The 24,965-nt window shown below is 36.5% G+C and overlaps 2 protein-coding genes across 19 annotated transcripts in view; one reads left to right on the top strand and one right to left on the bottom strand.

Moving 5' to 3' along the window:
• Window positions 1-14,537, bottom strand: part of LOC124180924 (catenin delta-2) — a 29,574-nt gene extending 15,037 nt beyond the window's left edge. For 2 of the 11 annotated variants that reach the window (XM_046566858.1, XM_046566859.1), the window contains exons 1-9: window positions 13,543-14,535; window positions 7,745-7,821; window positions 6,985-7,050; window positions 3,210-3,251; window positions 2,994-3,123; window positions 2,569-2,851; window positions 2,244-2,369; window positions 2,008-2,067; window positions 442-1,070 (exon numbers count right to left, since the gene is read on the bottom strand). In XM_046566858.1, the coding sequence (XP_046422814.1) occupies window positions 442-1,070; window positions 2,008-2,067; window positions 2,244-2,369; window positions 2,569-2,851; window positions 2,994-3,123; window positions 3,210-3,251; window positions 6,985-7,050; window positions 7,745-7,776 (1,368 nt within the window). In that variant the 5' untranslated portion in view covers window positions 7,777-7,821; window positions 13,543-14,535. The other 9 variants (XM_046566855.1, XM_046566860.1, XM_046566857.1 and 6 more) reach the window with 9 other exon arrangements.
• Window positions 14,538-15,804: 1,267 nt separating this feature from the next.
• Window positions 15,805-23,286, top strand: LOC124180563 (tyrosine-protein kinase transmembrane receptor Ror2). 8 transcript variants are annotated; one of them, XM_046566231.1, is made up of 7 exons: window positions 15,805-15,945; window positions 16,038-16,818; window positions 16,898-17,088; window positions 19,569-19,830; window positions 20,174-20,416; window positions 20,836-21,023; window positions 22,168-23,286. In XM_046566231.1, the coding sequence occupies exons 2-7, from the start codon at window positions 16,758-16,760 to the stop codon at window positions 23,167-23,169; spliced, it is 1,947 nt and encodes a 648-aa protein (XP_046422187.1). In that variant the 5' UTR covers window positions 15,805-15,945; window positions 16,038-16,757; the 3' UTR covers window positions 23,170-23,286. The 8 variants fall into 8 exon arrangements, with proteins under 8 accessions (XP_046422187.1, XP_046422188.1, XP_046422191.1 ...); XM_046566232.1 differs by having other exon boundaries at window positions 16,033-16,818; XM_046566235.1 differs by having other exon boundaries at window positions 15,805-15,972; window positions 16,337-16,818.
• Window positions 23,287-24,965: the final 1,679 nt, after the last annotated feature.

The following is a 24,965-nucleotide window of genomic DNA, read 5'->3' as shown; positions in this document are numbered from 1 at the left end:
AGATTATTAATAAGTGGTGTCTAACCAACGATTAATGAAACGTGTTGATGTAATTTCGAAAGTTCAACTTCCACTAAAGTGCTTACGTTTCTCAGTTCGATTACAATAAATCATGAGGACTTTGCTGAGTGGGTAAAATAATATAAAAAATTGATTGGCAAATTGGATTTGGCAGCAGTTACATTTCATTCAAGTTAAGGTGGGTCAGTCAATAAGTGGATAATTTTGCAGAAAAAAGTAATTTTACAATAATAGTAAACAAATCATACTCAAAATTTTGATGACACCGATACATTGACTCACCGGTATAAACTCTCTTTCAGAGTTTAAATTTCGACACGACTTGATTATAAATTTAACTTCAATATAGTTTGAGGAGTTATTACTAAAATATTTCTTATTAATATACAGACGGAGGTGATAGAATGATGAACATCTTACTTCACAAGAAGATAAGTTCCATAAAACTCCAGTAACAAGTTCTTTAACATCAGCATCAGACGTTCTTCTTAGTAAATTAATAAGAGCAGGAACGCCACCAGCGTTCTTTATGGCTCGTTTATTTTCATCATTTTGTCTTCCATAAGAAAGATTTCTGAGAGCTCCGCAAGCATTTCTGTATACATCAGGACTATCGTGATTCAACAATTGAACCAATGGCGGTATTCCACCAAGGCTACGAGTCTTCTGTTTATTGGGATCGTCCATATAACATAAATGTTGCAAATAAGCTGCAGCATTTGCCTTAATCACATTGTTTGGATTACTTAGGAAGCCGATCACTTCCGATAAGTTCGGATCCCTCCATCGCGTTGATTTCTGATCATCGTCCAACGGACTTGCCATTCCTGGAACAGCGGGATGACGTGCTTGCAATCGTTGGATATGAACGTCATCCTCGAATATTCCAGGGGGCACACCACTCGACAAAGGTGCAGGATGACCTTCCTCGTAACCAACAGGCACCTCTCCCGGCACACCTACGGATCCCATGCCTACAACCCCGGGCCCATATCCTACTGGACCATATGGCGAAGGAGAGACATAACCATATGCAACTTTGGCCTCATCTAATGAAACAGGTCAATGTAAAATGATTCTTGTAAATAAGTGAAGACAAAAATACTTGGCAAATTTCGGGATGGCAGATCAACATCAATTTATTTTTCAACTTATTACTGTCAGAGAATTTCCATAAGACAGACTCACTTGTAATAACAGAGATAAAACGTTGTACAAATATCTAAGGAATGTACACACTCATGAATTTTTTCATACAGAAAAAAGAGATGCGCAAGGAAATTTTCTACTCAAATATATTCTCCTCAAATTTGAAAAGTATTTTACAATCAACCAAGCTCCTTCTGAAATTACTGATAAGAATAACGACTCGATTATGAAATTTAAATCCTGAATTGATGTATCCAAAAATTCATAATTCTATGTAAGAATTATGCCCGAAATTATTTCATGCAGTCTGGTTTCAATGTAAATTCACTTGCCGATAGTGACAATACCATAATTATTTATTACGGTGGCTATAGATTAGCTGATCCCAAATTCCTTAGATTTTCGAGTTCAAACGTTCAATCTTACTTGGTTTTACTTAGGTACACCATAAGGAACACAGGCTGACGTTTGCACATAGGAATTCAGAACCTACATTGCTTTCATTCTTATTGTATTTCTAAATGATATTCCAGTCATTCTGTCTGATGAACACTATCTTTCAATTTGAAAGAATACATACTCATTGTTAAATCTTGATATTGCCTGACTGAGGGAATACGTGTTTTTTTATTTTGTGGATGAGCAAAATTGCTGCCATTTTTCAAACGGTAAAATTTTCCAACAAGTTCCAATTTTTGTGCTGAATAGATTGCATTGCAGTCTTATTCAATGTAGTTACTTGGATACGTTCAAGTTGAACATACCTATGTAAGCTGTCAGTCAAAGATTCAGTTCGTTTACAGTAGTATAATGTAATATTTATAAACATGTAGTTACCATGTGGATGTTGAGAAGGTTCTCCAGAATCATCCATGTTCCATGAGTTACTGATTTGATCTAAAGGAAAATTATTTCTATGAATACAAGCACTGCTTATGATAATAGCAGAACAAACATCTGTTAAACACAAGTTAAAGACAATATCTGTGCCCATGCCCATTAATACTAATAGTTCTTAAAACGCGATTAAATAACATCGTCTGAAACGACGTGAAAATGAGCAAATTATTCACCATATTGGTCTCCAGGGCCTCCGGGACTAGGCGTGATACGATAATGATCTTGCAATCCCGAGTTCAAGCCTGGGTCCACATCGTTATAGCCTGCTTCTAAGTAAGGAGCTGATTTTCGTAAATACTCTGTGACAAGAAATATATGCAACAGTGAAGTGGTTGTAAGGATTAATAAAAAGTGATTCATCGAGAATTGAAAATATATCCACTGGAGCAGAATTCGGTCTTCAAATAAAAAAGGAAAAACTCTTTTCCACTTATATTTATTATTATTATTATTTTATTAATCTTTACATTATTGATAAAATCAAGTAAACGGTGTTACCATGAGTCGGAGAAGCATGACTATGTTCGGACGGGCTGTGCGGACTATGAGGAGAATGAGGTCGTGGCATGTAAAGCCCATGAGGTCCAGGATATCCAGGTTGTGCGGGATAGCCCAAATATCCGTCGTAATGCTCAAATCCAACCATATAAGGGTCTGCTTGATATCGTGGATCAGCATGCTGGTAATCCTGTGGCAACAGTGGCACTGACATGTAGCTTACAGCACCCGTGTCTGGTTCCATGTGGGAGACTTCGCGCACAACCTTGGTAACTGTTGTGACCTGAAGTAGAATTATACCATTAACTATACAATACTGATAAGTGGTGTGAAACAGGCTGTGACTTTTTCACTTCCATAGGTGACGTTTGGCGAGTTTCCACCATAACTGAGTAAGTCTGAGGTTGCAGAATGTGAGAATATACCTGCTGAGATGTTTGCTGTTTGTGGGATCGCATGACCAATGGATCTTCTTGTACAGATAAATGTGAAGAGTGCAAGGAGTGTGTATCAGTCTGTCCATTGCTACCATGGTAATCAGTGTCATTTTGTCCTCTGTGGCACAAAATTAAGTCATAATTAAATTCTGCATATTAATGAAAAAGTCAATGAGGAACTAATTAATATCTCAAAGTACTTACGTATATTGAGGCATGTCTGGACCTTTTTCTTGAAGTACTCGTCTGAAAAAATGTGAAATATATTTTAGCCCTCTGCAGCTATAAAATTCATAGGTAAAAACAAGCAAGAAAACAATTTTACTGCATGAAGTTTCTTCACTATTAGTTAACCTTTATCAATGTACAGAAGAATAATCTCGCGAAAAGAAATGAATAAAATAAGACTAGAAACATTAACTCTTGCATTCTTGTAATCGATCATGCAATCAGCAATAAAAAAATATTGTTGCTGCAGGTACAACAATAAAATCGACTTAGCGATGGTAGATTTGAGACACAGATATTGCTATTGCGTTTTCTAACCACTTTCCTTATTTGCAGTACAGCAGTGGTTGTTTACAAAAAGTTCAACTTAAAGGCTGAAAGAGCTCTGTCAGGAAAACTAAGTGTGATTGGCATAGAAATGCAAAGTTTTCTATCTCGAAAAAACCATGTGTGACTTAGTTGAGCATCTGCAAAAGCCACTGACGAGGGAGTCAATGTGCACATGCTCATTCTTGTGCAGTTGCCTTGCCATCGGACCTTATTGGTGGTCAATCCTGACGCTAAGAGCTTCCTAAACGATTTTTGGGCACAAGCTTATAAGTGAGGTGCTCACAATATTGAAAATTGGAAGCAAAAATTCAAACAGAGTCTACTGTACATAATTAAATATGTTCAACGATGACTTGGACTGGTTATCTTACTTATTACAGTACAACCTCTCAATAGTGCCACTTCTCTTAATCCGTGCTCGGGTGCTTCCCCCACTACCGTAATACACTCTAGCGTTTTCTGCATTTTCTTTCGACAATACAGCCAGTGAAATGCATAAACACTTATTCCAGAGATTCAGTAGTATGTATGTAAACGGAACACAAAGGTACGAAAGTTCACTTTTTAACCCGGAGATTGCTCTGTAATTTTGTTTACATTTTACTATTTTTAAGTCGTTTACGAGCAAAAAATTTAATTGCAACTTAAAATTCAAGTGCAGCTTGGGTACAACATTAAGAATCAACGAACCCCACCTATTGAATTAAAAATTAAGAATAGAGGTGAAAAAAAAAAAAACCAATTAATTATATTTGCACCAATGATAGTAAACATCTCGGTAAATATAAATGAAATGATATTCCTATGATGTAATCTTGACCTTTTAAACGCTACTTCAATGCAAAAAGTTTGTTGTACTTACAGAAAAAAAGACTATCATAAGTCCAAATTTAATGTACTATAGTGACGGAAAACGTGTTGAAATGATGTTTATGTGCAGTATGTCGGTGCAATAGTTGTCCAATTCAATTACAGAATTTTACTACTGAATTTTGGTGGCAGGAATCGTATTAATCTAAATGTTTCTTACAACACATTGTCTCAATACAACAATAAAAAAAGCCTCACAGCTATACTGAACGTTAAGTTTGCCACGCGATTTACAGAAAACGTACAAACTGCGTGTAGATATCCTGGTTTTCAATCAATGGTGGCGCTAAAATACGAAAACTAGAAGGATGAAGTTAGCAACGTTACTGTAACGATGCATGTTTAAGAAAAATCGGTACTTCGAATCTATAAAAATCTTCAAAATTTAGTAAACCATGATAAATAAAATATACTTATGTTTCGTAAAGCCGACTCCTCGAGGTATTCGAAAATTGCGCAATAATGACTTTTGCCCAGCTGTGTCGTTACGTTAATGTTATTAATTTCAGCCTTATCGAAAACGGCACTCAGTGCACGTTGTTTCTCTAAGTTGAACTCGCTATCACTGTATCACTTGTCGTTTAGGATTCTATAAAAGAAGTACATTTTCACGATCATAATTTTGTTAACAATATCAACGCGCAGTTTGACTAAATTTTGCAAACCAATTACAGTGCTTTGATGGTGGGAAATGTGAAAAGTGAAATTACAGAATATGAACCCTGATTGGCCGAAACCACGTTTGTTACGTGATCGGTTAGTTAAGGGACAAATGAGGAGGGACAGACAGGATATCATCCTAATGTTTCCCTCTCTGGTTTCCTGTTTTTCGGCTAGAAGTCTCCCACTAGGTATTTACTACCTAATCTTTATTTCGTTTCTTTGCTTACGGTCTTGTAATACTCCTACATTTACTGACCGAGCAAATTCACCCTTTTAATTCCTATATTAAATAAACAAACGAATGGAAAGGTTCAAATTTCGGCGGCGCATCGCTCTTTTATAGTAGAATTCACAAAAGTTACTCATATTTCGAAAATCGTCAAAAAAGTGTCGTTTTTTGACACGTCTTACTATTTCGACATTTCCATCTTTTATTTACGAAATTATTGTCATTCTTATTTCTCGTCTAGCGACCTCAATATTGCATGAAAACAGTTTAACGACAGCTCATTTTACTCCTTATTCTTTGCGGAATGGTGGAAAGTATCTCAACTATGCACTTTTTGGCCCCTGAAATGCGGGAAATGTGGAAATAGTACCACGGCGCAAAAAAACAGCACATTTTTGGGATGTGAGTAACTTTCCTGAATTCCGCTACAAAAGAGCGATGTGCCGTCGAAATTTGAACCCTTTCCCTTCGTTTATTTATTTAATATAGGAAGAAAAAGAGTGAGTTTGTTCGGTCGGTAAAGGTAGGAGTACTACATGGCCTGAATACTGCTTTCAATAGCTACAATACACGTGCTTGTAGCTCAGTGGTCGAATCAGAAGTTTCGGTTCGCGCAGGCGCGGGCGCTATCGTCGTTATCGATTCGTTTCTTGGCTACAAGTGTGCTCGCTTCAGTGACTCGCTCTCGTACAATAACAACTCTAACGCGAATCTTTCGAACGAGTCTGAACCACAATCTCTTTACTCACTACCTCCTACTTACTACAATCATTTAGTAACCATATCCTACCAAAGAGAACTTGCCGTGGGCAATTTTTCCGTTAGATGCTAGTTGGTACTATTGTCAATTTGAGTGTTTGACGGTAAAATAAGATGTCAGTAGGTGTTTTGTCGGTAACGTTGGGTATTCAATCTTCGTCTAAAAAGTGGGATGGAAATTTAAATACCACAAAAATACCAATGTAAGACATTAATATTTACTGGATATTTTTTGAACTATCGGTAGATTACCATTTAAATTTGCGGACACGCCAACTCCCATTAGGCTGGCTATCTTTGGTCGAATATGGTTACACGATACTACCATGCACAAGTGTAATAGGTTTCCTCGTTCAAAGATGATAAAATAATTATTAAACCAATTTCAGTCACTAAGGATTACCATGAAACGTCAAAATGAAATAAATTACTAAAATTTCAACACTATTGCAAAGTCTTGGTACAAAAAAATGTACAGAATGGTGGTGAGCTACTTATAATGCAGAGATAATTTGTGTCGTACTAAAAATATTCAAACAGAGCACAAGAAGAAGTATTGGCTCAAAATATCGTACCACTTTTATTACTTATTAAATTTATTAAATTTCATGCCTCAAAAGATCTGTACAATAACGTGTTTCAAAATAAGATTATTTATAGTATTTAGAAATGTCCAAGGCAATATTTGAAAGCCTTTTCCACTACAGTTTTTCAGTTACACAATTACACTGTACAAGTAGACTAAAACCGATACAGCTTATAATTTAAAAGAATAACAAAATACTGGATAGTGAGGGTAATTCATGCTACCTAGAGCTTTCAACATTGGTGCTAATCCGCAGTCTCATTAGCCCGAGTTACAGCGTGCTAAAACGTGCGATGCGTCAGCTAATTAGTCACCTCTGCGTAATTTCAGTGCGCGTTATGTTGTGCTCTTGTCTCTGCTCGATCCGCCGATTCACCAGCCTAGTTTACATTGTGTTCTTCATTTTAGAAAGTTCACTTTATTATGCAGAATATTGTATTAGAAATCATATATTAATTGCACCCACTTTCCAACTTGTTACAAAAATAATTCTATTCCCGATTCAACTATAATAGCCACTTTATTAACCTGATAAGCGGGGAAAAAGTATATGAGGGAATTTGCGTGAAAAATAGTAGGTACATTATGTAACACGGGGATAATACCAATTATTCTCTTGTTACATAATGTACTGTTTTCTTCCCAACTATACCGCGGATCAAGCAAGTTACTGCGAAATTCAATAGGAATTTGCAACGTCAATGTAACAAAAGTATAGGAATTAAATTCAGCGTGTGTTTTGATGGTTTATGAGATGGAAAAGAAATGAGCATAAAGTTTGTTACTGCGTGATTTATTTTCTTCAATCATTCCCTCAAAGTCTTCGAGAGTTAAAATAACTGAATTATTTGTGTCCAGTCCACTTTTTAGTAAGAGTGAAAAATACGACCGTTACGAAGATCCAGAAATCGTCTGATCGGTTTAAGGAAAACCCTCATTTTCAAAATTTATTCTCTACTTATTTCTTATCTCCTTCTTGCTTCAATTACATTTTTTCTATCTCAAATAAGAGAAAATGTATCGGAAACCACATAAAGGTGTGTGTACAGAAAAATTTGCAAAATTTAGACTTACAGACAGGAGTCAACCAGCTGATTGTTTGACATAGCAGCTGATCACTGTAGCTTCCTCCCAGCTACGGGCTGCCTCACCTAAAACGATAATAATTTCTTAAATGAACCAGTATTCTCTGTGAAATAAACTGTAGAAACAACTATCATTGAATTTGAACTAGCTTTTTTACTCTTCCACACGAGCAGACTGATGTGAAATTACTCGGAGAATATAAATCTCAAGTTTATCGTACGGTATCTAGATAGTATTACCTAAGATAGTCATCGTAGATAAATTTTACGCATCTTTGTCTTATCTACTGTTTTTTACGGTACAAAGATAAGAAAAACGCATGCTGAAACAAAAGTGACGCCATTCGGAGGCAAGACTCTGATATAGATTCCCAAAAATGATTGGGAATCAATTTGGAATTTCTTCTTGGACCAAATCAAATCCTGTAAAGCGCGCTTCAAGTACTCCATTTCCGTATACTGCGGTAAAATAACGTTAGCGCATGCGCATAATTGAAGCGCTACACGTTTATGACATAGTAGGGCTATTTTTGGCACATGCACACTTTCGAATAATTCAATTTTACGCACAGTGCCATTCAGCGTAAGATCTTAAATGCTTTCAGTAGAACCTTGAATGATTCGCAAACCAAACTTTCCTTCACAGGTGTTGCATAAAATAAAGTAATCATACGACAATATCTGACAATATCGTGTGGTTGCTGTAACACTTGCCTACGGTTTATGCCGCAAACTTCACTCTCGTCAGAAATCAACCACGTTCTGCACTAGTAACACAATGTAATATTGTCGCTCAAACTAAATTTGACTTGATCTAACCAAATCTGTCGTTGTTACAAAAACGTACATTGTCTGGTAAACTCCGCCAATATTTCGTTGCCTTTCGCAAAAAATAATTTGCAGCAACATGATTTTTTTTTTGCCTCATGTAAAGAAATTTTGTGTGAAGTAAACAATTCTTTTTTCTCAGTATATTAGGAATTTTGTACTTTCATTGCTATGTTTTTATTTATCTAGATGAAAATTAAGCTAATCTTACCGTTTAGAGATAATTGCACGAGAAATCTTTCATCTTTTGTAGAGAATTTTTATTTTCATCTTATTAATATTTACATCTTATCTTTATCTATATTAGAATACTCATTATCTTGTACAATTCTGCAAGTTACGCATTGTTGCATAATTCCGCATGCTTGTGGCTTTATCAAAGGAAAAATATCTCGGCCAAGGATTTTAAAAAGTTCAAAAAAATATAGCTACATCAAGTTTCCAAAAGAGTTCAAATGTGTTTCACATTGTAAAGGAATGATTTTTTAGTATTTAATTTGTGAATAAATGTTCTGCCAAATGTACAAAATAGTTGTAATCACAAGCCGGTGGTGGCGCTGCGGGCTGACTCTACTGCCAAGGTAATCGGCACGGCCGAAAAATTCGCAGTTCTCGAACTACTGTCCCCGTGTGTACCTGGGAGATTTCCTTTAAATTGAGAATTGTTGTGAGTAGCTTTCTAAACATGAGATTCAAGTTCGCCAAGTTTAATTTGCCAATGCATTTTCATTGAAAAAATTGTTATTTTGCGACCTCAGAATTGTTTGAAATTACGTAAGCCGTAATAAAGCGCAAAACATGCTCAGATTTTGCAAAAACACTTCCTTCCAATGACTTCATTCGTATTTTGTACTAGTTGTTGCCTGCGGCTTCGTTCCCGGCATGCGTTTCAATGCCACTGAAAGAAAGTGTTTTGAAATCATACGAACTCTCCCTAAACCTTAGAGCATATACTGTACATGCTCTAAGCCCTAAGCTATGTGAAATACATTCATTTGTTGATACGATTCGCGCGCCACCTATAGGAAAATGGTTGTACCGATTCGGAAACGTTCGCGGGCGTGCGCCACGAACTTAGTATTACTTCGTGGCGTGCGCAGAACTCACCAAAGTTTCACCGCAATAGGATGAATGATATAGGAGAAGGTATACGGTACAAAGAAAGAAACATTCATATAAGTATACGTGATGATAATACTTGTATACGTTTGTACACATCCGTATATTTACATAGGTAGCCGCATACAAGATATTTCAGATTTAATGCAGAAATTGTGCAAATTCACTGTATAAAAAGTGAAGGGTGAACCATACCTGTATCGCACATGTATGTCTCATCTGTCTACAAATTATTGTACAGAGTCTTGATTGTCAATCTTCTTTCTGTACATAGCTGGTGAGTATTCTTATCTAATTAGTATGCTCTATTTCTATTGTCTGTATTTTTACGTTTCGTTGTCTATTATCCTTTGTGATTTTTGCAACAACCGTATCGTCAGTATCGCTCAATCCTAGAATGCAGAATGAGGCGAACATCTCGAAGTGTAAATATTTCCATCTCCGAACAGATTCATTTTAAAAATTAAAAAATTGTAGTTGCAGAAGATAAAGATGTCAACTACATTTGTAAAAATTATAATTAAACCGAAATTGCTTGCTAATTACATGTGTAATTTGTACTTGATTCCGTCAGACAATCAAACGTGAAAGTAAAAAGCAAATTTTTGCTCTAATTAGTAAATACAAATGGAATTGATATTTTAATTCACGCTCATTGTAAAATTCTTTAATCATATTGTAATTCATTCCATCTGCATGTGATTTACGATCGAAATGTAATCAAGTATAAAATGAAATTACGAGATGTCTAATACTGATGACGTAAGATTGAAGGAAATATTTACTTCGGTTGGTTATTCTCCATTTTCATTGATCTTGTCTGTAAAATTGACTGTTGACGATCTTATACGATCCTGTAAATCATATACTAATTTCAACCGACAGTTCCGCCGGTGGTTTAAAAACAGTCGTGATAAATTGGGTAGCTCACTGGAATATAGGTACATAGAAAATCGTACAAAATTGAAGTTACTTCCGTTAACCTGAGTAAACATTACGAAAAAAATCGTTACGTTGCAATTTTAGAATGAATTTGAAGGAGTTTGTTTTTCAAAATATGAGCCCCATTAGGGTTTTACAAATATTATATAATCTTAAGGTTGCGAAAAAACAGTTTTTCTTAAACCTGCATCGTGAAGTTAACGTTACTAACTTCAACGTAATAAAATCTGCTAATGCGGTGAAAATTCTTGCTTCGGCAGCAAAATTTCTTGCTGTCTCTGCACACAGAAAAAAGTCTGGTTGAACAAAATAGAATGGTGGAGGTTACGGGCGGACAAACATGGATTTTGTTACAACTAAAGATCTTGTAATATAATAGAATGTTTCGTTATCTCTTACATCTGCCACAAAATATTTTATCACATCAACTGAGTAATTATGGCAACCGGAAGATAATCTGAGTTTACTCACCAGTAATCGCCGTTTTGATTTTGGTTCAACCAATGCTTTTTTCCGGTGTACATTGACACTTAAATTTGCTGAACGAGCGTATTATTGTTTCCATGTAGGTCTGCTAAGAAATAAGCGGCTTTCTTATACAGGCCATGTGAGTGGAAATTATTACACAATTTTAGTTATTGATAGCACGTGAATAGCACACAAATCTTGCACAACGGAGATCTGATTTCGATTAGATACCGAGGCAGCACTTCTCTTTTGGGCCGGAAGTGCGTTTTGATCAGAAGATCATTATATAATTAAAAAAAAAGAAAAACAAATGACACCTGCTTATTTTCAAAGCACGTAAATGCCACGTAATTCGACGAGGATGAAACTAGCAGCCATAATCAGCAGCTAAACGTTTCCAATGTTCATTCGAAGAAGGTAATGAAGTCCGAAAATCAAAATTTTCCGAAATACCTTGAACTCCCAATACTTTTATAGAATCGTGAGGATAAAACTGTACTGCATTTTTCTCTTTTCAAAAAGTTTAACACGTTTGGGTGCTAACTCCGGCTGCTAGCTTCAGCTTCATGTAATTCGTGCGCAACGAAGATCGCGATACGATTTGATTCCGAAGCAAGCGCTTCTCTTTTGGACCGCGGCGGAAGTGGATTTAACTTATCGATAGAAAACCCTTATATAATTCAAGAAACGAATGAGACCTGCATATTTTAATAGCAATTAAATAGCACCTAATGCACGCGTATTGAAACTATTCAAAATTTTACAAAAATTGCGTTTCCCGATTACCTATGGAGTACAAAATTCAACAGCTGTAGCCAAAATCAGCACATACAAAAGACTACTAATTTGTAGATGATGCGTTTTTCAATTTTGAATTGGTGGAAGTCGTAACTTAATTAATTGGTTTCCACAACAACGAAGGAGGCACAAAATATGATCGTATCATGATCTTTCAGTGTGCATAATCTCTCCAATCATTATTTAAAATGGCGTGCTCAATTTTTCGGAACTACTAAAATTACAGTGTAGAAGACTGTCGTGTATAGCCTGCCCCCCACCCCCCTCTTCTAAAAAAAGTAATTTTCATCTGGTTACCAAACTGATTGTGAGCGTAAAATTTTTCGATTGCGCGATTCAAAAACACAACATTTGACATTAGAAAACCAACTTTCGCACTAGTTCGACAGGCAACTATTCGCTTATTCTGATTCTCCCTGAACAAAAAAAAGGGTACATTTTACGGGCAAACATTCATTTTATGTTTTATGATTGGAGAAAGTAAAGAATTTAGCCAATTGCGAAAAGTGAACAAACGTCGATCGGTTAAATGTACCCTGATTAACATAAATGCAGGAGGAATTACCCTGTTAAATTGCCCATCAGACATTTAGACGAATTCTCGCAGTATACATACCCAGCGTACATACTCATTGTCAGTATGTACCCGCGTTAAAAACAAAAGGTCTGAAGTGAATACCGACGGTTGTCACAATAAGTCAAGTGACGTACTACTTTGGCAATAACCTTATATAGGTATGTATGTATATTGTATACGTATATACATAGTTCGAGGTTCACCCGCCCACGTATCTACTCTGTTCATCACACTGCATCAGTTATTTAAATTTATCCGTTTATTTATTTTTATTCGCCGTCAAAACAACTGATCAACCGAACAATTTTATTATATAAGATATGTCACGCGATGTATTTTATTGTTTGTAATTTCTTGTGTGTTAGTTATTTCAATTTTTTTGTCAATTTGCAATGCCGACACATTGCGTTGGTTAGAAATCTGTTCTGAGTAATGAATACCCAAATAGAATTGTTAGAGGAACACCCCCCACGCCCTCCTCACCTGCCATCCGTGCATTCTACTCGTTCTGCTCACGCGCGTTTCTGTCACTAAAAAGTAGTTGCATTTGACTGATGGCCACTTACGGGGGGTGAGTGGAGCTAATGAAAGAGCCGGAATAAATTTTGGGTGGACGGCAGGGGTCCGGGGGGGGGGGGGGGGGGAGGAGGCTCCACCAATCGTCACCGCGACCCGAAAATGTTTACAAAAAGAAAGTATGTGTCATTGACAAGTGGCCGCCTCTGCAATTAGTGACAGATTGGCTGTAATACAGTTATATTGGAAAGCTTAATACCTGGAATATTTACGGAATTGAGTCAGCTAATACGATATAAACAGAAAAATCGGCTAACTGAACATTGTAGTACTGTGAAAGGATTTACCACAATTGTCAAGCAACCATTGAATGCAAGAAGCGTAAAATAATAATTTACTTAGAGTGCCCGCTGCAGGCAGGTAATAATCATACAGGGCCAAACTCTGCTCAGGGTAAAATAACGCGTAAACAAATTGCAACGTCGAGAAGATGTTACAATTTTTTTCACAAGTATAAAGACACGATAAATTCAACTTACCTGCGTGAAATGTCATGTGTGAACATGATGCGCGGCGACGGTTAAATTGGTTGAAATCTTTTATTTTTCGTAAAGATATATTATTATTCTTCTCATATAATTAAAATGACAACCGTGCGTCTGTGTTCACGGATGCAACGGTTCACGTCTTCGCTCGTTTCAGCTACTGTCACGCCGCGTCCCCCGGCGTTGCTTCGAGCTATTTTCTTCGAGGTTTTTGCCTTCCATAAATCCTTAATTCGTTCTAGACTCGAGAACTTTGATTGAGCTTGTATTAATTCTCGCGCTTTAGCCACGAGACACCATGTAAAACCTTTCAATTTACATCATATTATTTTTACGATAACTGGAATATTACATTGTAAAACTAGTATTACTACGATTTTGTGAAAAAAGTTTTCACATCATTTGTCACTTTTGTACTGCCACCATTCGTGTGATCTTTACACAAGTATCCCCGTTCGCAGAACACAATCTTCTGATACGTGTTATCACTTCAGGAATAAGAATTTAACGTAATTAGTCGTAACTATAGTTCTTCCGCAAGAGGGATGGACTCGTAGCGAGTTCTAGTGAAAACGGAGTAAGAAAAAAAATTAAAAATTCATTCAAAACATAAACGGCCGCCGCACGAAACCAAACACCAGCCTCGCGTGCATTACTTTGGTCTGCTCAGGAGTAGTTGGTTTCCATTGCAAGATACGTGGCTGGCTTCTATATTCCCTCTGCTGTTCGCTCCCACTGTTCACTTCACTGTCGTTTCACCATCGCATTGCGGTTCCGTCCATTGAAGAAGTTATTAAGACAATTCCACCGCGTAGTCATTCAACGAAAAACCGCTAACGAACATCTATTTCGATCATACACGTGCAGAAGATTACGCGAAACGCCGTAATTCTTCACGGCATGTCACCCAGCTCGCTTTGCCAACGCCTACACACGGCAAGTAGTAACGACGCCCCACACATACTCACGCGCACGCGCTTAGTGCAGCGCATGCAAACAGCGGTGGAACGAGTGAGTACAAAGATCGGCGGCCATCTTGCCGGAAGACTCCGCCCTGATGGTATATACCGAAAAATCCTCAATGCATATTCCACGCCAGCCTACAATATATTGTGGACTGCACATGCTATATCGTTAATAAAAATAAGTTAAAAATTTTAAGAATATGTGTCATATCTACTCTGATAAACCATAGTAAGGTTGTATTGTTTTCTTTAAATACAATCTATGTGCAATTTCGCTTGACCGAAAATCTTTTTGAAAATCTTGCGGAGCTGTATATTCTTTGTTTTAAATAAATAGATCAGACTTGGTCCGTCAGTTGGAATCAGATTCCAATCAATTTATAATTCCTGATATATCTTGCTAAAAACATTGGTCTCGTCGTTTCTTTCTATTAGGTATGTCTATAACGCTGGGTCACCAATTTGCCTGCTAGTGTTGTCCACCCGAAATTTATTTCTGATGTCAGGGGACTGTTGTTTATTAGGTTTAGTGGCACCCTTCGCAGGGGTTCTTGAGTAATTTGAAATTCTGAAAATAATACCGAAGACATTGTGCTTGGCACTTGATACACTGAAATGATCAATAATCAAATGTTTGCAGTGGAGAAATCATTTCTGATATGACGTCACTTCGTGTGACGTAGGTGAGCTTAAAGTAAAAGCATTTTTCACTGGATGCACTTTGGTGCTCTGAGTGTTATTTTCCTAGCTTTCAACCAATAGTAGAAGGGGAATTTTAGGAAGCTCGCAATCAGTGCGGACTTGGCCTTCAGTCGCGATCACGGTCTTATAGGTATACAGGTCTGGAAACTCCTATGCTGTGAGCCACGATTATTCGTGTCGCTTAGCGAGTGCAAATTTCGATTCTAGCAGCACCACCAGTTGTCGCTGCAGTCTAGTTAGCAGGATAACGATAACCTTATAAATACGATGAGTGAGCGTGAGGAGCGAATACCCATATACATATACCGCGAATGCCACGGCTTGTCTGGACCCCCCCCGGCCCCTCCAAAGCTGTTGATAAGATCGCAACGAATCTAGTGGCGACTAATGAACACAAAAATTGCTTCAATAAGCGACATACCCCCTCCAATGGAGTTTCCAGACCTGTATATCAATATAAGACCGTGGTCGCGATGCTAAAATCTCGAAATATATTAACTACCCAGAACTTCGGATAGGTGGCGTATCGGACGAATTTTCCGAAGCAGATATAGGTATACATCATGGTCATCGCACACTCTGTGTATCACATGATGACAGTAGGCAAGGTGTGATCTTGCGCATCAATCTCTAAAAACCAATCGTGTCCCGCACTATGCCCGCACCCAACGAAAGCCATCTTGGATATTCAACCAATCGCATTCGAGATCATTCGGCGCTCCTTTTGAAGGTAGAAATCTACACGCATAGAATTATGGTACATTTATTTTTCAAAGATGGCTTCCATTGGGTTCATAACCAAATATGGTTTGTGCAGAACAGATCGAAAATGCTTCGACCGGAGGAACACACCATATTTTTTTACATCATGGCTAAACCCACCCAGACCCGGTAAACTGTTACGAAAATCAACCCAGGGCAACAGTCTTTATAAATTTACAGTAAACGAAATCTGTGCTGGAAATATGCATCTAGAATCTATAAACCGATAAGCCTAGAAGTTTTTCCGTATTAAAAAAAAAAAATTTGTAAATATAGTGCGGGAGAAACTTCATCCATAATCTGTATGCTCGCCCACCTGTTCCACGAAAATAAAACAAATCGGAATTTTGACTTTTCAGAAACACATGAAGTTGCTATTTGTAACCTTATTTAAAATGAACTATGTCAGATCCACAGTGTCGACTGATCATTGTACGAACTGGCAATGGAATAACAGAAACACTTAATAAATTAAACACCTATGGAAACAATAATTAGTCATTGACGAACCAAGTGCAACATTACTTGTTTGGCTAGAACAAACCTCACTTTGAAAGATAATTATACGTACTAACAAGGAATCAAAGTAAACATAAACACTAGTTAAATAGTCCCTGCATTATGATAAAAAAAACGTGTTTTCAAAGGCCAATAACCATCCTTGATTTTCTCTTCTGACTTGTCGAAGAAATTATAACCCAATTAAAAATGTGATTAATTCGTCGAAAATACAGACGTGCTGACTACGCGAAAAATTTTGACGTTTCATAATCAATCGCGATGGTGTTTTTGCAAATTTTCTGTTTCTTCATAACCCTCCAACTGTCATCAACAGAAAATAGTAAGTATTGAGATATATACTTGAGCAATATTGGAACGTTTTTCAAGTTACTCCGCTAAAATATTTTTACGTTCTACAGATTCCAGTATGAAGGGTTACTGCGCACCTTACAATGGGAAAATTTGTAAAAAATATTTGACTGGTATAGGACAAGTTTGGTTCAATGATTCGGATGGAAATAATGGAGACTGGCTGAATGAAAAGATTACGACTGGCTTATGGACAGATTTAATCAAAACACTTATTGAACCTTGTCGTTCGGCTGCAGAGGTTTAGTATATTCCTTAATACTTATAACATTTTATAAATTTTTCTTAGCATCTCTTGACGAGGCTAAATACAACTTTAAGCCAATTTGTTTCATTTCTGTCATGCCTTGGACTTTTGAAACTCTGTAGTTTTCATTGTATATGAAGGTCTGATCGATCTTTTTTGATACATAATGAAAAGATAGGTCACCGCAATATTCAGTCATAAGTTCATATTGTGTTCTTATAGCTAGATTAACAAGTTTTATTCATACCACAAGAGCTTGATATGGTAACACAGTATTATTAGTCATTTGAGATTTCGATCCAGCCTAATCGAGCAAAACTCCAGGCATCCAGTTTTTGATACGAAAAATTAATTTGGTTGTAAAATATTCATCAATTCCAAGCTCAAACTCGTGAAATTCATTTATAAGAATAGATTATTATGCTTTAAATAATGTGAACATTGTATTTAAATGAAATTAATATAGCAAGCAACTGCGAATTTTGTCACTGTCGATATCGAAGGGCAAAAAGAATCCATTCCTTCATGAAATGGGACTGTTATATAAGTCTGAAATGGAAAACAGATCATTCCAGAATAAATATTGACTGTATTACTTTCCGCACAAACAACTTGTATGAAGATTGTGAAAGTGCAAGAATCACTCTTGCAATTCAACTTATCGCAGTTGAGTTTCTATATACAATTTAGTGTTGTTGGAAAGTCAGAGGAAACTTAAGAGATTTGGTCTTTATAGTGCAGTTGAAAGAGATGTTGACAACTGATAGTTTCCAATTTTGACTCTGAAATAAAAATGTTCAAGATCATGTTCCTTATTGGCTGAGCTTGAAATTGACTGCTACTGTGCAAAATTGAAAGTGACGTCAACTGTACGACAGGCAATACAGGAAAAATTCTATCAGGATGATGGCAGTATTTAAAACAAGCGAGAAAAACAGCTTACGATGCAAATTATACTGGTATCAGATACCTATTTAGGAGTTAGAAAAGCAAGAAGCATGGCAGAGAACGTTTTCATATTAAATCATGCAATAATTGAGTAGTATAGAATAATAAATGTAGTAAAGTCTAACATGCTGTGTTCCTGAAAAGAGGGAGAAAGGCGAAACAAGAGCTTAGATGTCGAAAAGAGAACATATAGAAGAAGTTAAGGATTTCAAATACTTAGGGTACACATAACATGCATTCTGATCGATTATATCTACTTAACTAGTATGTATTGGTAGCAGACGATGGAGGCTACCTTGAGTCAGTCAGAATCCAGCACGTTATATGTACCTGTTCAAGAGGAATAAGAAAGGGATTAGTCGTATCAGAGAATTGACGAGGAAAGGGAATGTATTGGTGTCCGAGGTTTGATACAGAGGTAATTTAAAGATAGCTACTGTAGAAGAAAGATGCTCTTTAAATACCCAGTCGTATCAGTAATAATGTATAGCGCAAAAGTATGGAGATTCAAGGGACAAAAGGGGATAGAGAAGGTCCAACTAAATCGTACAAAGTGGACACTAGGTCCGGGCTGTAGAAGATAAGAATACACATGAGAAAAAGGATGATAAGATTCAAGAAGACAGCACAGAAAGCCGATAACAAGGAACTTTTAAATGAATGCATCACGTAAAGAGAAAATGCAGCTATGATGGGGGTGAGGGCAAGGGAGGAGTACTTAAATAGAAATGGCTGGACGCAAGAGGGCATAAAGCAAGGAGGGACAGTTGAAAGAGAAGTGTTAGAGAGAATCGGGAGGAAAGATGCAGACAAATAGTTTCAGCGGTAAAGTGGAAAAATGAATAAGTTAAGGTATGATAGGAAATATTGGCACATAACGACGAAGGGAATGTCAGGCGGAATACCTTGGTAAATCAGTTACCAAAGATAAATTGAAGACTATAGTAAGATGGAGATGAGGGAATGAGGAAAAGGCTAACAAAGATTGGAGAAGTCACGGGAAAAAACTGTGTAATCTATGTAAAAGAAGTTCAGAAACACCGAAGCACCTAGTGTATAACTGCAAAGTAGTAAGTGAGGAAACCTTGAAGATGATAAAAGTTCTGGACCAGTCCAGGAACGGCAGAAGATGGCTCAAGAAAGTGGGAGTGAAAAGGAAGCAGAAAGGGAGAAACGAAGAGCCTAGTTAAGGGAAAGCGAACAAATTAGGAATGCAATACAATTTCACATGTTTTATTCAGAATGTAATGTAATCATTAATCAAAGCCAACATATGTAAGGGGAGTCTCCTCTGGGCTCTAGGGCTGAAAATAAAAATTGTCAATTGTGGAATACCGTGTTGAGTTCATCTCAATGAGTAAATTCAAGAATACACGAAAAATTAATTTTCTGCAACTACATTTTCTTAAAAAATCAATCCTTTAGTGTACTTGGAGCACCCTGCTACTACGACATTATTGGTTTTACACAAGCAGTAATAGTCGTAATTTATACTAGTTCATCCAACGTTGAATATTTCATTTTAGAAACTACTATGCATGTATGCATTCCCGCAATGTGTCGACTCCGTGGGTTTGCCACTTTGTTACGAAGACTGCATGGCAGTACGGCAACAGTTTTGTTTGGTGAACTGGGCCATGATAGAAGAACATAAAAAAAGGGCAAGCTATATCAGGTCCAGAGGGCATTTCACCCTTCCAGACTGTGAGAGCTTACCCAGGATTAGCAAAGGTCCACAAACGTGTTCAAATGCCTCTTTAACAGACATGAATACTGAACTTATCACTCGTACGTTGAAGGATATATTTTTCATTCTGATTATATGCAGCTAGTTTCAAAATACATTCCACAACTGGTTCGTTAAAGCTTGTTATTTGAAATTTCAATTTACGTTCAAAGAAAGTCTATGGACCCTTGTTTCGTAACTGCTCGGAAAAAGCATGCAATATATTTCTTGTGTGGTAAAATTCATTCATTCATAAGTGTATCGTCTATGTGTATTACTGCGCTACTTAGTATAATTGTGGTATCAGATTTCTTTTGCGAAAGTTTTAAAGCAGCTTTGTCTGATTGAAACGTTGAAATTTGGATTAGCTAGATTTTTATGAAGATACTAGTAACCATTTTTCAGGTGACTGCGTGATAGGTAATGGACGTTTTTACCTTGGATTTGTAAACAAGACAAAATCCGGACTAGATTGTCAATCATGGGCCATACAAGAGCCTCACAGTCACGATAGACCTCCGGATGTTTTTCCACAACTTCAAAATGCCGAAAACTATTGCAGAAATGCCGGTGGGGATGAACCGATGCCCTGGTGCTATACAATGGATCCAAATGTTCGCTGGGAGCTCTGCGATATACCGATTTGTGGTATGATATTTTAAATAAGTGACAGTTAGATAATGTTAATCGAAAAACTTAGTGTCTACCAATATGTTAATCAGGCACCAAACCGACAAGTTGAGGCTTGAACTCGGTACAGCTACACCTTGTTAAGGTTTCCTGCAGTTATTTTTTTGCTTCTCTGGCAAATGCAGGTGTTTCTATTAAATATTTAAGATAGCTGCAGACGCATAATGATGGTCACCAAGCCATCCCCTCTGTTGTATGAGGATAAACGCTATTGGGAATGGCGGGTGTTAGGTAGTGATTACGATTATTGTTATCATAATGTTTCTCAATAGGTTTACGAATAGAAAGATAATTAAGGGTCATTTCCATATGGATTTGGCTAGTCCGAGCAATTGAAATTTAGAATGGGACACATCTAAAATCTATTCATGTTTTAGCCAACTCCACGGAGGTTACAATGGAAATTGATCTCGAAGACTTGACGATGGAAGCGTTTTTCACACCAAGATTAATACTGATACTGTCGTCAATAGGATTCGTTTGTATTCTTGTACTTCTTCTATCGATACTACTGTGCCAAAGACTGCAGAAACAGCATCATGGCTATAATCCTACAGAAACACAGGTAACTATCAAACATTTGATATAGATAGCATGACGCTTTTACATTGAAACATTATGAAAAATATTCAGTTTGTTTGGTAAAGAACCATTGGTACAAAAAATTCAAATCCTATTTCTTAGAATTCACTTCAAAGTATTGAAAAAACGAATATGATCGGAGTAGCGTAAAATTTTTCACTATTTATACCATTTCGTCACTATTCAAGTAAAAATCACGTTACTTACATTAAGTTACTTATACCCGTGAAATGTGTTTGCTCTTATAATTGGCAGTTTAAAAAGACAATTCAATTTAATGAGTGAACATTCCCAATCATCGCTTTGAAATGAAGAAACTTTGTAGGCGTGTGAAAAAGTACCAAATATAAAACACTTCTTTTTTTTATATCGGCGAAATTTTGGTTTTACAATATTTTTCCCATTCAAAAGAAGACAAGGAGAAGTAATGGACCTAGTTCCACTAACCTCAAGAAGGCGGGGAAAGAGGGGCGCAGAGGGAGGAAGTAAGGACTTGGGCCCGTCTTTCCCCGCCACTTCTCAACTCCCAAACAATACTATACAAAATTTACCATTGCTATTAAATTTCGGAGTACATAGTTTGTAATATTATTCAGTAATTCATCCTTTCTCATTTCTTTTTCAATTTCTCGAGCTGTAATTAGATTTAACTCTCATTCGATGTAATTGACCGCACCACAGCCTTGTTCAAGTATGGGTGTATTATCATGGATAGGCAGTCTTGACAATGCGTTATAAAATTGTGTGTTCGATGGAAAAAAGGGCCTTAAAATCGATTTGAAAAGCAAAGACTACTATGATTTTTTTTAAATATCTACTATTTTATAAAGTTTTAACCGATTGCACTTGGTCTGCACACAGTGCAGATCCCATGCTTTATTGCCCTTGTTACTGGTCAAAGACTAACGATATTGCTTTTGGTGCAAACTGAGTGTTACCAATTTAAAAGCGCTGTTGATGTTCCTCGTCCATTCTGAAATAGCAACTTATATAAATTTGGCTAAGTGAGAAGAACGCCTGGTAAAAACTTTATTTTTTAATAATCGTTCACAACTACCTTAGTGATACATTTCGAATAGAGTGTTTGACAGCTGACAGCTCATTCAGAAATGTATTTTTAATCTTAGGAAGTGAATATCGATCTGGACAAATTGCCGAGCAACGACGCTTATCATCACACAGGGGCACAGCTAAATCCGAAATTAGAGAAATTAGAATTTCCCAGGAACAATATTATATATGTCAGGGACTTGGGTCAGGGAGCATTTGGTCGTGTATTCCAAGCAAAAGCACCAGGACTTGTGTCCGAAGAAGAATTCACGAATGTAGCGGTGAAAATGTTGAAGGATGAAGCCTCGGATGATTTGTTGGTAGACTTCGAGCGAGAAGCTTGTTTGCTAGCGGAGTTTGACCACCCAAATATCGTCAAACTACTTGGAGTCTGTGCGATAGGGCGTCCAATGTGTTTGCTATTTGAGTACATGGGGAGAGGTGATCTGAACGAATTTTTAAGATCATGTTCCCCGGGAAATTACATAGTTAGAAGCATTGAAAACGACTCTTTTAGAGATATGAGATTGTCTCATATGAATCTTATTATGATAGCCATACAAGTTGCATCTGGCATGGTGTATTTGTCGGACAGAAAATTTGTGCATCGTGATCTAGCGACGAGAAATTGTTTGATCAATGATCAAATGGTTGTTAAAATAGCGGATTTTGGTTTATCGCAAAAGATTTATCTACAGGATTATTACAAGGGTGATGAACAAGATGCTATTCCTGTAAGATGGATGCCACTTGAGAGTATATTGTATAATAAATATACGATAGAGACTGATATTTGGGCTTTCGCTGTATGCTTGTGGGAGATTTTCAGTTTTGCTCTTCAACCTTACTACGGAATGACCCACGAAGAGGTGGTTAAATATATCAAAGACGGCCACGTACTTCAATGTCCGGATAACACACCTCAGCCAATTTATGAACTCATGAAACTTTGTTGGAATAAAAAACCTTCCGATAGACCAACATTTAGAATGATTTATCAAACACTGAGCGGTATAAAACATGATATGGAAATTCCGAACGACAAATGTGGCAGCAATTCGTTAGATAACAATGTTTGAAAATATTACAATTTCAGTCAATCGATTAACACTCTCTTGTACATTCAATTGTAAGGTCAATTATATCGGAAAAAGTCACCAATAACAAAAAAATCGAGACGTTTTAAGTTTCCAAAAGCCTGTTTCATGGAAAACACTTATTTAAATCGAAACAACTCACAGCTTATTTCCTTCTTCTACAGTCCATTCTGTTCGTACGGGCTTGTAAGCGTTTTCACTCGTTCAAAATATTTCATGCCAAGTACGTTTCAAGCAATGATGTAACTATTTATGAATTAATATTTTCGGGTGCTGCTCTTAAATTTGTAAAGCAAAGAGGTTCGAGTAACAACTCATCTTTCTTTACTAACTAAACCAATTTCATTTACATCTTCTCGTTTAATACCAACCCTTTCGTAAATAATGGTTGGCTAAAGTTGGAATAAACCAACCTGTAATAAGAAACCGAAGACTCATTTTCTAATAACGTTTGTGACTGTTCTTGAATATATCTATACTGCAACGAATTTTTATACCATTGGTTAGCGATTTGATATAATTTTTCTCCAATAATATGTTGGAAACATGTGTCAGTTGAATTACAAGTAAACAAGCTTCTGCTCAGATGCTAAACGAATCGGTTGTCGATTTTTCCAGCTTCGACTGCATAAAATAATCTTTGACCTTCATCAGATTTTTTCTTCAATTCATTCAGATGTTGATTTTATCTGGGTCTATAACACAACATTTTGAAGTCCGGTATCTCAAATTAGGATTACTAAGTAAGGAAAGAGAAATTTTGTAATGTACAGCTTTGGTCAAAGTTTCTAACTTACATTAGGTCCAAAGTTACTGTCCAAAGGACTTTCAGATTTTCAAAGATTCACGAATAAAATCCCAAAGAAATTCTGGATGGTTATTTAACCAATTCGGCGAAGGTCGGGGCAAAAGCTTGTTCAATTTCGCTCGGACTGACCTACTTTCGTTTTATCGATCTGAATAATAGTTTATTAGTGTATTGTTCTGGATGTATCGAGTAATTCTTACACTAGTCCTTGTTGAAAACTAAAATTTGTGCCTACGTATTATTCAAATTTCAAATTGGCTTTAAAAGTTTTCATTAGTTATAGTGGCCATCGGAATTATGAACCTATAATAAAAAGAAGTAACGACACCAACGAAAATTTTGCACAGAAAATACGAATTTAATAATAATATCATTTTCAGAAGTTTAGATGTGCAATAATTTGGCTTTGGTTGTATATGTAGTTTGTAGCATTTATTTATCAAAAGAAGGTGATTGAATTTTTGCTTTTCATTATGTTGCTAATTTTGTAACATGTTCTATCAGTCACTGGGCCTATGGAATACCAATTTTTCATGCATGAAATATGGAGAATAATTTCAGAAATCGATAACGATAAAAACTTCATCGGCTTATCCATCGATATCTGTAAAGTAATTCATATTTAAACATAAAATTGCTGGCTAATAATAAATAAGCGGATTTATTTTCTATCTTTATCTCAGTTTCAAATAAGTTAAGACGTGGTATCCAATTACATAGCGAAAATAGATTTCGAACGTATATCAGGGTGAAAATTTAATTCATTTATGGGAGTTCGATAAGGTATGGAATTCCACACCTTCAATATTTGGAGGTATGCCATGCTCGTTACTTAGCCTCTAGTTTATTTCCGTAAGCCGTATTTCCGATATGACAGTGATATATTTGACGTGGATGTGGCAAAATAGAAGTGCAAATTAATAGCGAATATTGTGATATTTAGGAATGGCACCATAGAATAATTATTTCA

This window comes from Neodiprion fabricii, chromosome 4 (assembly GCF_021155785.1).
Source record: "Neodiprion fabricii isolate iyNeoFabr1 chromosome 4, iyNeoFabr1.1, whole genome shotgun sequence".
Taxonomy (NCBI): Eukaryota; Metazoa; Arthropoda; class Insecta; order Hymenoptera; family Diprionidae; genus Neodiprion; species Neodiprion fabricii.
Note: the sequence above shows the minus strand (reverse complement) of the source record. Positions and strands in the feature narration are given on the sequence as shown.